The 15,466-nt window shown below is 35.1% G+C and overlaps 1 protein-coding gene across 1 annotated transcript in view; it reads right to left on the minus strand.

Annotated features, from left to right (window-relative positions):
* Positions 1 to 5,464: 5,464 nt before the first annotated feature.
* CEP128 (centrosomal protein 128) overlaps positions 5,465 to 15,466 on the minus strand; it is a 121,247-nt gene continuing 111,245 nt past the window's right edge. Inside the window, exons 23-25 of the mRNA XM_074148406.1 lie at positions 14,475 to 14,588; positions 10,731 to 10,839; positions 5,465 to 6,092 (exon numbers count right to left, since the gene is read on the minus strand). Of these exons, the coding sequence (XP_074004507.1) occupies positions 5,986 to 6,092; positions 10,731 to 10,839; positions 14,475 to 14,588 (330 nt within the window). The 3' untranslated portion in view covers positions 5,465 to 5,985. The remainder of the gene's footprint in view (positions 6,093 to 10,730; positions 10,840 to 14,474; positions 14,589 to 15,466) is intronic.

The raw sequence follows: 15,466 nt of genomic DNA on the forward strand, positions 1-15,466 counted from the left end.
TTAAAAACGTGAGTGACACAGAAATCCACATTTGCAGAATTATATGGTGTGATCAGTTGGACTTGATGATCTTAAAGTTCTTTTCCAACCTAAACAATTCTATGATCACCTTTAGCAAATTTCAATGTCGCTTCTCAGAAATATTTTGGATGTCATCAACTGTTTCTACTGAGGCCAATTTGATATTGACACACTGAAGAAATATATTTTGTGATATGAGTTTTGTTAGGTTCTCAACTAAGCATTTAGGCAGATCTCCTAAATTAGTTGTAGCCTCTTTTTCTGGAGTCAATAATATTTCAAGGTTATTGCAGCAAAGTTTATCCTTTACTGTTTTCCTCTACAAACAGCTAGTAGAATGAATGGAAGCATTTAGAAAATCTAGACAAATGTAGCAAAACACATTTACTTTTGCCTGTGGGATAATCGTTAAAATTAGGCAGCACGTGATCTGATGTTAGTCAGTTTACCAAGTAGGTTTTATTTTAGCAAACAAATAAGAGTGGAAGAATTCATAGGAAAAGAGATTATTTTATAAAAAACAACTGCCTTCAAGATGAATGTCATTCCCTGGGCATATCAACTACCAAAATTACTGACATGGGGTAAGTAAAGAAATGATGGTATGTCTTCTGACATCCTAATGCACTGTAGATGGCATATGAGAAAAGCAGTCTAAGATCAAAACAACTCTGGTCTGAAGACAGAGGAAAATAATAGACAACCCCAGAAAAATTTGCTGTACTTATTCAAGTATTATTCAGAGCCACCAAGCTGGTGAGGGGTCTGGAGAACAAGTCCTATGACGAGAGGCTGAGGGAACTGGGCATGTTTAGTTTGGAGAAGAGGAGGCTGAGGGGAGACCTCATTGCCCTCTACAACTACCTGAAAGGAAACTGTAGAGAGGCGGGGGTTGGCCTCTTCTCCCAAGGGAATAACGACAGGACCCGAGGAAATGGTATGAAGCTGCAGCAAGGGAGGTTTAGATTAGATATTAGGAAGAATTACTTTACTGAGAGAGTGGTCAAGCACTGGAACAGCCTGCCCAGGGAGGTGGTGGAGTCACCATCCCTGGAGGTATTTAAGAAACGTGTAGATGTGGCTCTTCAGGGCATGCTCTAGTGCCCGGGATTGTTGGTTTGTGGTGGGGTGTTGTGTGTGGGGTTTAGTTGATGGATGCTGCTTGCTTTTTTTTTTTTTTTTTTTTTTTTTTTGGGGGGGGGGGTTGTTGTTTGTTTGGTTTTGTGTTGTGTTTTTTTGTTTGTTTGTGTGTGTTTTGTTTTGTTTGGTTTTTTTTTTTTTTTTTTTTAATGTGGTTGGACTCGATGATCTCAAAGGTCCCTTCCAACCACTAAGATTCTGTGATTCTGTGATTCTGTAAACAAAACGACTAGAAATTTAAAAATATCATCACTGCGTATTTTCTCAAGGCTCATGATATTACAGATTTTGCCACCGTTAAGGCAAGAGAAAACAAAATCTCATTCTTAGAGCCTGAGAAATGGCAGATGTGCAACTTCAGCTTTAGAAACTTGAGACCTATTGTTGTGAGCACAAATGGTAACTGCTGGATGTTGTTGTATTTTAACCACAGCAATCTCTTTCATTTTTGTTGTCAACATTCCCAGAGGCATTAGTTTACAGATTTTTGAAAGACCAAGGTTATCAGATTCCACTCTGCTGTACTTCTGTATGCAGCACAAAAGTGTTCTTCAGATTTAAAATCTAATTTAGTTCATTACATAGAAAACCAAAGCAGTTCATACTCACGATAGCCGAGACATGCTTACAGTAAAATTGAGATGAGTAGAAATGGATGGAGTAGAGATGGAGTAGAAAATATTTTAGTATGTAAAAAAAATAATTATCCAAGATGGAATCTTATTTAGGGAACGCTTTTACTTAGATGTAAGTACTAGCTCTAAAGCAGTTTTTAAATTAAGACACCAAGAATAAAAGTGATCTGAAATTTTAATTTAATCATGAGCTGCTTTCCATTTCTTCTACCAGTTTTCCTCTGCATTTGCTTATAAATTCTACAATTATATCAAAAACATGGGAATTCCTGTGATGTCCTCCTACACATCCATTTTTGACAAGGCTGCATCCCATAGATATTGGCCTGCAGCTCACATTAACTTCAGCATCAATTACTGCTGGGAGGTGAAGACAGGGCTTAGAGGGAGATAAATATATTACCAACACACTTTGAATACAAAGAGTTTAACACAGCCATGGCAAAATTTGACTGTAACAAGCAGTCCCACCTAAATTTATGAATAAATTCTTCTGTGTGTTGTAGATAAACCTGTATTCAGGTTTCATACTTCTGATTTTTACCCATAAAAATGGTATGATTGTTACAAAAATACCTACTTGTTTACTTTCAGGGTAATAGTGGCACTTTCATTCATGAAAAATCTATTCAGTGCTCCATTCATTGCTACACAGTGCAGAGACTATGCCAGAGATGAACTGATATGCAGATTCCTTAGCTCAAAAGTGGATTTTCGAATAATATTTTCTTTGTTCTAAGGTATTTTAATATATCCTCTTTATTTATTTTGGTGGGATAGCTAGTAAAAATGTGGCTGAGGTTTGGATATCCAAGAAGTACTTTCACCACCACCGAAGACTGACTTCCATCATAAATTTGAGAAGTAAATGTAAGGAAATTGATTTGTTTTACACTGTGAAATTTAATTTTTTATCCTGAACTAAGTTTTATTTTTATTTTGACATTTCTTCTTAGGATGACATAATTACATAATAAAAATAAATTATTTTGAATATTTGGTAAATACCATCTCAAATGTAATTAAAAATAAGTACTCAAGCCTGCTGTAAAACATTAAGGAAATGAAGGGCATGAAATTTAAAGGTTATTCAAGTGACAATTATTTGATGCTGAAATAAGGGGCCAGTGCATTTCTGAAAGCACGATATTGAACCACTGTATTTCAGGGCAGCATGAAAAAAACACGGATGCCTGATATTAGCTTGTTAAACCTGTGTGTACTTAGTACATACATACAAAGTTGCCCGATTTACCAAATGCTGAACAGAACAAAGAAACAAACCACCACTTTTAGGTGTGATACCACATTTTTTGATTATTGAAAACTACTGCTTTGGGCAAGAATCGATGGAAAGGTCATTAAAGGGTTCAAGTGTTTAAAAAAAACCTGATTACCAGAAGGGACATCAATTTTTAAGATCTGAAATATACAAATTGTTTTATTAAAAAATTATCTGGTTTTCTACTTTAAAAACTGAAACTGGTCAGAGGAATATTATTTCAGGCCAATATGGAAAAAATATTATTTCTTAAACCACAAAGGGACAGTTTCACATAATGTCATGAACGGAACTTTAGCCTTCAGTTAAAAGGAAACAATTCACTTTGTAACATGAACCTCTATCAAAGGTGGAAAAGAGACAAATATTACATGCTATCTGGACTGCCATGCCAAGAGGGTAAATTTAAGAAAGAATTTCCTGGCTTTGGAGTCCATAAGCCTACACATTAAAAATGCCTCTTTTGTCTGTGTGTGTGTGTGTGTGTGGTTTGACTTCTTCCCTTCTGCTCCCCCAGCCCTTTTAGAAAGTAAAAAAAATCATGTAAAACTGCTGAAAACCTGGTCATGGGGCCAAAGGCAAATATTCTAAGCACTGAGCATATTTAAAGTCTTAAGCCAAAATTTTTCACCTAGTAGACAATTCTGTCCTGCATTGTACAAAAATTGATTCAATACTTGATGTGATAACGAGGGAGTTCAGACTGCTGATCCTTAGTTTTCTAACACTATAAAGCAGTAGTGATGCAGTTTTAAGGAAACATACTTCAGATTTCTGAGTTACAAGTGAGGAAAAAATGTATAAATATATAAAATGGTAAGAAAAATCAATATCTAGATTTTTACAAATTCCTTAGGAAAAAAGAGAGGACATTATTTTTCTGTGTATAACTTCTCAGCTGAGACTCTTAAAGCCCCATTCATTTACCAACAGGCACTTTACCTCAAAAATCATTTCAACTTCAGTAAAGTGGGTTGGCCGTCCATCAGCAATCCATGCATCAGACCTCATGACAACATGAGGTGTTTGGAGACCATGATTTACTGTTTTATAATATATTTAAAAATGACCTTTCTATATTTTTAGCCATAATTTGTAGGTACCATAAAGTCTGCAAGCTGGTGGCATTTTATTTTGCAAATTTTAAATGTTTCACCAGACAAACCAGCTAAAATATTTTAAACATCTGTGCTCTGATCTAATTAAAAAAATAAATTACAAATGTTGGAGACACTTAAAGTAAGTTTAGTTTATGGTAACTGTGGTTTGAGCTAAACACTGCTTCATAGATCCATGTTCTTTGTAGACCATGACACAAACAGGTTTCTATTTGTCCTGCCTTCTCCAGAGTAGAAGTTTATTTGTTTATGTTTTTGTCTTGGCCCTGTCCTTGCTGTTGAGATCAGAAGAGATGGATGTGCCTGTTTTGCTTTCTTGACCTTCTGAATGAGCAGATGTGCCAGAAGTCTGCAAAAAGCCAGTGCCAGCACTACAATGCATAGCATTATCCACACACAAAAGGTGAAGAAAACTTTTTTGACCATATTTGATTTTGTTTTAATTTAAAGTAATTTAAGTGTATAGAAAATGAAAGGAAAATGAATTCTTTTTTTTCCTCATTTCCTTGTCTGACTTTGGTGTTCTCAGCAAGAAGTTCTGTTTGAAACAGGCTGAATACAAGGGAATTGTCAAGTAAGTGCACTGTCCAGAGAACGCGCTAGGACTGCAGAACACTTCTTCAGAAAATAAAAAAAAAAAAGAAAAAAGAAAAGGTCCTGTTTTAAGGTGGCACACAGTGACCTGAGAATTATGCCTGAGACACCTACAGTGCTAAGACAGTGTTTCAGAGAAGAACTAGGTTTCCTAAATATGAAAGAGCCAACAAAACAAAATGGTTTCAATGATGTTCATGTTGCTACAGTACTCTGATAGATTTGGCAAATTTTTTAAGGCACATTAGTAGGGATTCAACCAGAAGCACTAGAGAGGAGAATAAACAAGGACCATCAGAAACACTTGCATTTCTTTTGACTGCAGTGAATTCTGCTGAGACGTGCTGCTTGAGACCGCAGTAAGGCAAAACTGTATCCAATTTGTTTAGAATAGAGATATCTGAACAAATACAGCTGTGCAATATGACACATCTCTTCTAATAGAGAACAAAACAGAATAAATGATCACTAAACCCTGCTATTAAAATTTTCACAGCCATATAGCAGTGCCCTTCAACATGCCTAATACAGATGGGTGAGATTCAGGTGCTGTTGAGTGCCTTACTAGAGTTCATCTCACAAAACTGTTCTGGTCAGAAGAAAAATGCTTAACAGCTTACCACAAAACTATGCTGAACTTGAAATCATTATTTCCACTAAGTTTGAGGAAATTTGGTTTTGTTTAATATTTATTACTTGTCTTAGACAATTGTTGCAAACTAAAGAACCTTAAATCACAAATGAGTCTGCACAACACTGTATAATGACGCTCACAATAAATATTAGGAGAAAGGTAATTTCTGATATTTTTTCATTATTAATAATGTTATTAAAAGTTATAAAAAAACCAAATATCAGAAAAATTCCTGTGCAGGAGTAAATAAGCTCATAGCAAAGATTAATGTCACAGGTCTTTCAAAATATTTCAGGAATACAATCATTTTAGTTTAGGAGAACTGCAGAAACAAATACAAGAGAATAGCATAATCCCAGAAAACTTTTGGTGTACAAATTACATAAATTATCACAAGAGTTCATTAGACTCACTCTTGGTGCTCTTTCATTTAAGTGTTTGGCAACAGCTGAATCATTGAGGGTGCATCACTCCTACAGCAGATGGAATTACTACTGTTCAAAACCAAAAAATGGAATGGAATTTACCACAGAGAAAGCTGGCATGTTTTTGTAAAATGTCCTACTGCTTCCCTCTTTCTGCTTTCAGCTTCATTTCACTGACAGCAACATTAACGGAATCTTCCTTGGTGCCACTTTTATCAAAAGGAACCATTCTTTTCCTAAGTGCTAGAAATAAGTCAGACAAAAAAAAGTAATTAAACATCTTCGGAGAAACACATATATTTTGCTGACTATCAGTGTTTACATGAAACATATATTTCATTATACAATATTATAATTTACACAGCAAGTAATATGGTATTAATAAATACTCAATATTCATAATGCTATGAATTGAGAAACTGACTTATTTTTCTAGAGAAACAAATTTTAATACTATATGTTACAGGCATGGCCAAGAGCTGTCTTATACAGAAGAAACACAAACTGCATTTAAAAAAAAAATTGGTAATTCCACTAACATTTATTTTCCATTTAATTTTCCAGTATTTTTGTTTAAATAAGACAAACCAAACCACTCAGAAAATTCCCAAGGGAATATCTTTACCAATAGCATGGACTAAAGTCACCAAGTGACACTGAACAGGTGTTCATAGGATGCCATACTCTGTATATACCTTCACAGCAGGCTGCACATATAATGCTTATTTCTGAATATATTACATTGCATCAAAATGTAGACAATATGAGATGACATCTTATGATAAAGTGCTGGAGGAAAAAATTCCAAATATCCAAACATCTAGCAACTATTTAACAAAAGACAGAAATTAAGGGGAAGGAAGTGAATATCACCTTATACAACATACCCTTCTTCTAATGGCCTTCCTTATGTTGTAAGCGTGTAAGAAAAGTGTTCCTTCCTATATTGTTTGTAATACATACCCATAGTGCAATGTTTTAATAGTTCAGTAACATTGTAGCAACACATAAGCAAAAGTTATTTCACAGGGAGCAAGTCTTCACAGTTTAATTAGTAGGAGTGAGATGTTTTTACTTTCAGAAGGAGAACAAAACCACTGTGTTTGGGACATTAATATAACAGTGAGTTACCATTTTTCAGCATAAAGTTTTCAGTATTGTTCCAAAACTATGCTACTGTATGTTCCTGTGGTCAGTATTCAAAGTAAAGTGAAAAATCATAAAGGAAATTCATTGCTAAACTAAATCAATTTGCATTTTTCAAAGTAATGATGTCGAGATTCCAATCATTCTGGGTTCCTATCCTTGAGCAGCCTTAGGTTTTGTTCTAGAATGGTGTCCCACAGCATCATGATGTTACAATGACTTTTTACTTGTAATTAAGTTACTTATTTATAAATGTCAATACAAATAGTCTTAAGAACTTATGAAAAAGGCAGGGGATAAAGACAGACATTGACATACATTGCAGGAGTTAATTGTTATGCCAATAAAATCAACATTCAGGGCAACTTGTTGTTAATCAACCATGATATCACTCCTACTATATATCAAGTCGACACAAGAGGGTTGTGTATCACCAGAGCCAAATGGTCAGAGAAGGCTGTGGTCCCACCTACAGAAGTTGGGAAAACTGGTGGCTATTTTCTTCTCCATAAAGTCACAGCTTATGAAGCCCTGGAACATAAATTCCCAACAACAATAGAAAGCCTGAAAGCCATATGGCTTCTGGGAAACCATCCAGGTTAAAACCTTGAAGTGATGAACTGTACAAAGAGGAAGGCAGAACCCAATTCACAAAGCTAATGTAAAGCATGTGTAATTCTAAGGATCTTTGTAATACAAAATTTCAGAAAAATACACTGGCAATGAAAAAGAATTTCTGAGGATTATTCTTTAGATAACAACCAGTAGTGACTTTTTAGACCAACAATTTTGGTCTGATACTAAACCAGATTGCAAACCACGTCTAATGGATGCTTCCTTGTATAAATTATTTTCTCAGTTAAAATTCTTCCTCTCTAAGAAAACGGGTATAGAAATAAAAGTTCATTCCCACAGCATATTTAAAATAGTTTGTTATGGAAAAGCTGTTATAATTGTAGAAATTAAACCAGAAACATGAAGACCAGACATAAAACAGAATGTCTATGTTAATTACTTTTCTCATTAACTGCCTGCTGCATTGACAACTTTTTTGCTAAATACATATATGGAAGCAGATTGTTGTTCCCTTACTTATTTTTTCATACTTTTTGTCCCTCTTTCTGCAACCAACTTTAAACTTAAATCCCAGGATCCCTCTCACTGATAAATTAAATTACATCAAACATGTCTCCTCTCCTCCCTGGTGCTCTCCACAAGTCATAAGAGACACACATTGGGAAGGGAGCTTCCAGTACTACTTATTGGCTCTATAATTAACTCTATAAGTTTCATGAATTTAAGAGACGGAGCAGGGAAACATTCAATCATAAAGGCTTGTGAACTGCTCCAAAAGGTAAATGAAAAAAAAAAAAAAAAAAAAAAGAGTCCATTCTTCTGTTTCTGAAGAAGTAAGGACAAAAATTAATTACAGAAAAATAGGTGATGACATTTATAGGTAGATTTATTAAAAGCTACAGGAGGTTTGGGAGCAAAAGGCCTCAAATTATACTTTGCTTTCAAAGTCTCAAATTACAGATAATTAATATCATTACTGAAATTAAAAGTTCATGGCATTTATGTGACTAACAAGACTGAAGTAGCTGATTTTATCATTTGCCGCTCACTGGCAATTACAAAAAAAGCTCCTTAATGTTAATACCACTGCAGAATTTTCACTGTCCTCAAGAACTAGAGCAACAACTTCAAAAGACACATTTGACTGGTGGAGATCAGGCTCAAGCGTTCTCTAGAACGTCTAAAATAACATCAGGCACCTTCAATGGGCACCTGACTTGCTCTCATACTGAGCATAAAGAACATATAATAGCACTAACTCTTCAGAGAAAAGAATCAGAAAGTGAGAAATTAAGAATACCACCTAATCTATCAGAGTCAAATCAAATCAGGGATAGGAAAAATATTCTATGTCTGCTTCTCTGATTTAGCCTCAGAAAATTTGACTAATGGATTTTTACTGAATACAAGTAAGAAACTAAAGCTCTAAAGCTTTTGTAAGCAGTTCCTTTCCCTTAAAAACAAATAGGAAAAAATGAAACACATTCAGTGGTTTTTTTACTTTTTTTTTTCTTTTTTTAAAAAAAATTATTATTTTTAAAAATAGCTTCTTACCATCTGGGCAAAAGAACAAAACTAAAAACACTCTCAGCACCATTCTGGGATTTGGAAAATATGAAAGATTTAAGCAAGAAAAAAAAAAAGTCCCTCAGCCATGCCTCAACATGGTTTCAAAATGCGCCTTCCTCAAATATTTCATTGAATCACTACAGTCTTTCATTCATCACCGATTTTTTCACCTCCAGAAAGCTTAGTGCTGGTAAAAATTAGTTGAATCAGAGAATAAATACCCAGAACTGGTTCATCGTATTGGTATTCAGATCACATGGATCCCATTTATCTGACAATTGCCTAAAGATTATTTAAAAGTACTAAAGTAACACAGTTCTAGCAAGTTCCATTCAGGTTAAGCAATATAAAGATACTGTAATATTTTAGCAACATTTATGCTGCATCTTTAAATTTCAGCAATTTTTTGCAGTGGATTCACCAAGTTGTTGAGGTTGGAAGGGACCACTGGAGGTCATCTAGTCCAACATGCCTGCAAGGTATGGGTTATTTCTTTTCTGTACCCCCCCAGGTTGAGCTGTACTTTGACTTGCAAGACTTTGACAGGGATGGGGTTAGGGAAAATGGAAAACCAGGTCTGAGTCAGAGGAAACTGCTCCTGAAGTACAGATGAGATGGAGGCATTTACTCTTATGCTTTAGTCACACTGTTGTTGCTCAGTATGCTCTGCAAAAAGATAGTAATCACAACCTGTAGATTCTGAAAGGAAAAGAAACCAATTATTTTTAACCTCATTAGATCAACTCAGGGCTTACTGGTGAGCACTAATGTACTGCAGCACTCATTCTAAAGATGCAAAGGTTTGAAAGTGCAATGAAGCCTGAAATAGGACTTTCCATTACATAGAATGCAACTTACTGAATAGGTTCCCAGAACACAAACTGGCTACGTTGAGATGGAATGGAAAGAGATAACCTTCTGAAGAAAAGTATTCTGATATCCATGTGCTGATATGCTCAAAAAAACCCTTAAAAACCTTTTTTTTTTTAAAGTTAGTTTTGACACTCATGCAAAGGAGTGCCTGTACCAGAGGAAGATCTAATATATCCTATCTTTTACTGAGCAATTCCTAGCTGTGTCAGAGATCTCATGACTTTCCATGACCACAAGTTGTATATGCACTAGGGGACAGAAGGAATAGTTAGAACCAACTATTGAAGTAGAAAAAGAATTAGTGAATTAACTGTCACTGTTAAACTGCTACACAAGCACAAGACTAACTGGTACAAATGAAAGATCTGGGAAAGAATCCTTGGCTAAGGACGTCTCTCTGGTCCCTGAAAAGACACACAGCTTACACAGGAATGATTCTTCATGCAGAGATTCAGAATCAAGTGCAGCCTATTTTTTTGGAGTAGGTTTGGATGACAAACAGAATATATTATATGTCCCAGTTCAAAAAACTCGACAGAGGGATGTCATGAAGTACTTCCTAGACAAAGGCAGACATCCAGTATCTAAAGCTAAAACACAACAAGATTCTTAAAATGGTTCTAGCACTTTTTTTGTGGAAAAGTAGTAAAGTAAAACAACTTTAAAAGATGACAATATATTATTTGTAGATTTTTTTTTCTGTGAAACAATACTTACAACCTGAATCTGAGAGCAGTGAGCTGGACAAAAAGCTGTTTTGCGTTTGCCAACTAGAAGAGGGAGCAGCCACTTCTATATCAGAAATTTCAGCATCCATTTTCACATCCTATGGCAGCCAAATAAAAATAATTTTTATCTGTTAATATCAAGAAGCTGTAAACTTTAACAAAAACATACAGTAGAACACATAGAGGTATATGCTGTGATTTCACACATTCTGGAAAATACTGATTTAAATTCTCATAATTCCTGGTATTGCAGTTAGGTTGAAATTAATTTGCTTATGAATTTCATGCCCATTTCATCACTACAAAATCACTGCAAAAAAAACCCGCTTTGCCTTGAGAAAGGCACTGGGAGCATTGCAAGTTCTTGTCACTACAGTAAGTTGTAAAAATGCTCTCTTTCCTGTTTACATCACATCCACAGTTCAGGACAGAGCATACAGCAGGGCACACACCAGTGAATGACGATCTCCTCATCAATGAACAGTCCACATTAATTCACTAAAGTTCCACAAGTAAGTAGTAATAAAAATTAAACCCATTTTCCCTCCTACTGAGGAAACTCAAGTTTCATTGATTTCTCATATCAAAATACCTGAACTTGCATTTCCATTTTTTGTTAAACCAGTAAATAAAGTCTGAAGTACAATCTTACTATTTATGGCTAGACCCATACAGCATAGCTTTTTGGTGAGTAATTTGGTCTATAAGCTAAAAAATGATCATTTTAAAAAGGCCATTTAAACAAAATTTCTGTAAATCTTTATTAGCACCACAGCAAGTAGTCCCCAGTTTCAATACTTTCCAAAATAAGATTAAAAGCTTGGCTTGGTATCCAATTTACTCAGTTTCTTGAAATGAGAAGAGATAATCATGCACAAATGCATCAGTTCATAAAACACTCAATTTTGCTACTCAATTCTTATCATAAACAGCCTTAGGGAGTTTTGTTAAAACATCTTGCAATTTATCATTCATGCTGATATTAAGATTTGAAAACTAAACAGAAAACAAAATAAAATTCAACATTAATTTAGGGATACAATAAGCTTTTGTCCCATCACCGAAGACGGATTTATTCCTATTAATACTAATGGAATTATACATATTAATCCCCTTATGTGCTGATGAGAGACCTAAAGTGTACATAGCAGAATAACAACTTTTAAAGAATAAAAAAAGGTTTTGTCTTTCCATTCTGCCTCCAGAAATGCTACCTTAGAACAGAGCTTTTAAACAAGCAAGGTGCTTCTACCAGCACCTGCAATACAAAATGGCTTTCTCTACAGAAATTTTAACTCACAGAATGTGCCTTTTCTCATGTGCTTCATTTACAACTACCTCTGCATGCTGTGTTTAAGTGGATGGTCAGTTATTCATGGCAGGGACACTATCCTAAAATATTTGCATCTATCCGTCATAACACTTATCTTTAGTTTTCCTCCAGCCTTCTCTTTTGATTTTGCTTCATTTGGTATTCTCTATTATATATTTTACTTTTACACTTTATATTTACCTTCTTTTCCCCAATTTCTTCTTTATCTACTATCACTCAGCCCTTTCTTAGTTGAAAAATCACGATTGGTGTACTTGATGGCATTCTGCCAGCCTCTGGCCTCCTTTATTACTGGAAATCTTACATTTTAACACATACAAATAGCAATTATGATTTTCCTGGGCTTCTAAGCAACAGATACTTTACAGCCGTCTGAAAAGACTACGGAGGAGTAGGAAGATTGAGTGGGGACAAATGAAATCACAAGAAAGAAAGAAAAATAACAGCTTTTAGGGGAACATTCAACTTTGCTTTCATTTTTGCTCCTTAAAATGAGCAAAGGATGGGATGCAGGATTAGATAATGCCTGTCCAAGATTAATGTTGGCAAGCAAGCTGAAAGAAGTGTATAACAAGAAAGTCTAGAAAGAAGAGCATAACAGAGGAGAAAGATTAATTCCAGAAGTAATTTTATCTAAAACGGTCAATGTAAAGATTTTACAAAAACTCTCTTTTTTAAAACATGCATTTTCTTATTACCTACCAAATATCTGTCCACTCTGTACAGCAGCAGCACTGTGTTGCGTACAGAACATGAATCAAAACTGTCAGAAAGAATGAACTTTCATGTCCTCAAGCCTACACTCTTACACCAATCAATTTTAGAGACTCCCAATTGACAAATAGCGAAATTAAAAAAAAAAAGCAGCAACAATGCATTTGAGTTAGTTCCAAGGGAGGGTAAGAAAGGCAAGCATTAAAAAGGGTTTTTTTAGACTAAGCCAGCCTGATCAGTGAAATCAGATTAGCACCCGTCTGTTACTTGTTTTTGAACATTCTGTTCTATTTGTAACAGCCGTGACAGCAAAGAGTACTGTATGTCATGCAAAAACCCAATTAGGCCTGACTAAATGGAAGCCATTAAATGTTCTCTGTTGTCCAAAGAAAGAGGAAATATTGTTTTGGAATCAGTTTTATACTGGATTCTGAATATAGAGTTCAAATCATGCAAGCTCAGTGAGTTCAGTCAGCTTAGTGAAATATTATATTCTACCATGAGCTGATAGCATTTCACTTAGCTTTTCAACATTTTGCAGATTTCAAAGGCTACTGAATTAGTAAATCTTGTGTGAATGCAAGAGAAATTCAAGAAACTGAAGATTATCATTAGCAACCGACTGAATCTGCCCTGTTTCTTCCTTTCAATTCTTTCTTACAGAAGAGCAAGATGGCTTTTTCAAGCAGCTTAATACCTTCTTCTTACAACAGCAACCTATTTTAACTTTTTAAAAGACCTACTGGTAAGTATGTCCTCATTTCACAGAAGGAAGACCACTAAGGAGGAGGTGGGGAACACAAACAGCTTAAAGTTTTTTGATACATGGTGTGTGATCCTAGATTTTGAGCTCAACTGCTTGGAGACACTGGTAAGAGTCATTGCCAAAGAATCTTGATAAGTAGCAGAGATGCTAGCACGATTCTTCAGTTCTGATCACTTATTTCAACCACGTCCATAAGTAATTGTAGTTCTGCTGAAGTAAGCTGCTATCATAATGACAAGCTGCTATCATAATGAGAAGTGATAAGACAACGAACAAGCTAATACGAAGAGAAAGAAAGTGTGTTAACAATTGGGAAGGTGAACTCATTACAGGCAATGTTTCTAAACAAGAGCACTGGATTTGTATTGCAGGGGGTTAGGAAATTAAGCTTAGCCCCGCTATCAGTCTGCTGAGTGATCTTTAGCAAATCACTTCCCCTCTCTTTGCCCAGATTTTGTTTATGTATGAAACAGACACCATACCGTATCTTTTGTAAAGAATGCAAAGATCAACTACTGAAAAATCACTATACACAACCTACAAATCAGTCATCCTTTTAATGGAGGAAGAAGGTGGCTATATTTTTTACATGAAAGGACAAGGGAAAATTGAACAGACCAATCAAAACAATTGCTGTAGGCAGCAAGTTGACGAAGCAGGTAAATACTTCAGAGTAGTGAGACACAGTGAGACACTTTGCTGTGAAATTTTAAAGATTTTTGGAAAGCATCTGTGGCACTTTACAATGAAGACAACACCTCTGTCATCAACTTTTACATCAGCCATGGCAGATAGATAAACCAGAAATGCTCACGTGTGATTTTAGTCTGTGTTTAGTACCAGGAGTTAATATACATCAAATAAGCGTACGTTGCTGATTGAAAGTAATCGGGAAACAAAAGTGGAGTACAAACACATACCTTGAATTGTTGGACTCTCTGCTTTGAATCTTCCAGCTGTTGCTGTAGAGAACTCACTATTTCTTTATACTTCATATACCTTTCCTCAATCATCTCCCTTCGGCAATGGGACTCCTAGAAATGCATTGAAAGATCTAAATGATTTCATAATGTGAAAAGCAGTTAATAAATGTTGGATGGCTATTGTAAACACAGGTATTACCAAGGATTTTCAATACAGCAAGAATGAATGAATTACTGACTTTCAGAGGTTGAGATACAGGGGCCATACGAAAGCATAATGTTCTGTACAGAAAAATAATGTTACAATGGAAATATGTTAAAATGTGAACGGCCTCATCCTTAACTGGTGAATGATGTCTTGTGACTTTTTCCAAAATTCAGTAATATTATACACTCTAACAAAGAAATTCTGTAAAGGCAAAAAATTAATTACAATACTGTACAGACTTGAAAAAAAAAGTGTTCTAAGGATATGGACTAAAAAGTATTTTCAAATAAAAATCCATAACACTTCTCAGTGAACTAGCTAATGATTCACTTGAATGAATACAGCAACCAGACAACTTGTGAGGCATTATCAAAGATTTACTTTCCCTTTCCTTCTCCCTTCCCATGAAAACATCGAGCGAAGAACTTGCTAGCAGTGGAAAGCGATGAGTGGCTTTGAAATAATTCATTCATGCACTCGGGTAAAATATGCTATTGTACAAAAAAATCCAATGTATTATTTTCAAATAGAAGAGTTAATGAAACTCCAAACTGACATCATTCTCACAGCTAAGGTATAGAGCTTAGCTCTCTTGAATAATAAATTGTCTATTAAACAATACACAGTTGTTGGCAGGGACTTGTCTTAAGAAAATAACCTTTAAAAAACTAAGCATTGAGGAGAAAGACAGAGCTAAAATTAAACCAAAGACTTTAGGTTCCTATCTCATGAACAGTGGCTGAGCAATAACTACAGCAAACCAGAAAATGACAATGTCATT

This window comes from Numenius arquata, chromosome 6, assembly GCF_964106895.1.
Source record: "Numenius arquata chromosome 6, bNumArq3.hap1.1, whole genome shotgun sequence".
Classification (NCBI taxonomy): Eukaryota; Metazoa; Chordata; class Aves; order Charadriiformes; family Scolopacidae; genus Numenius; species Numenius arquata.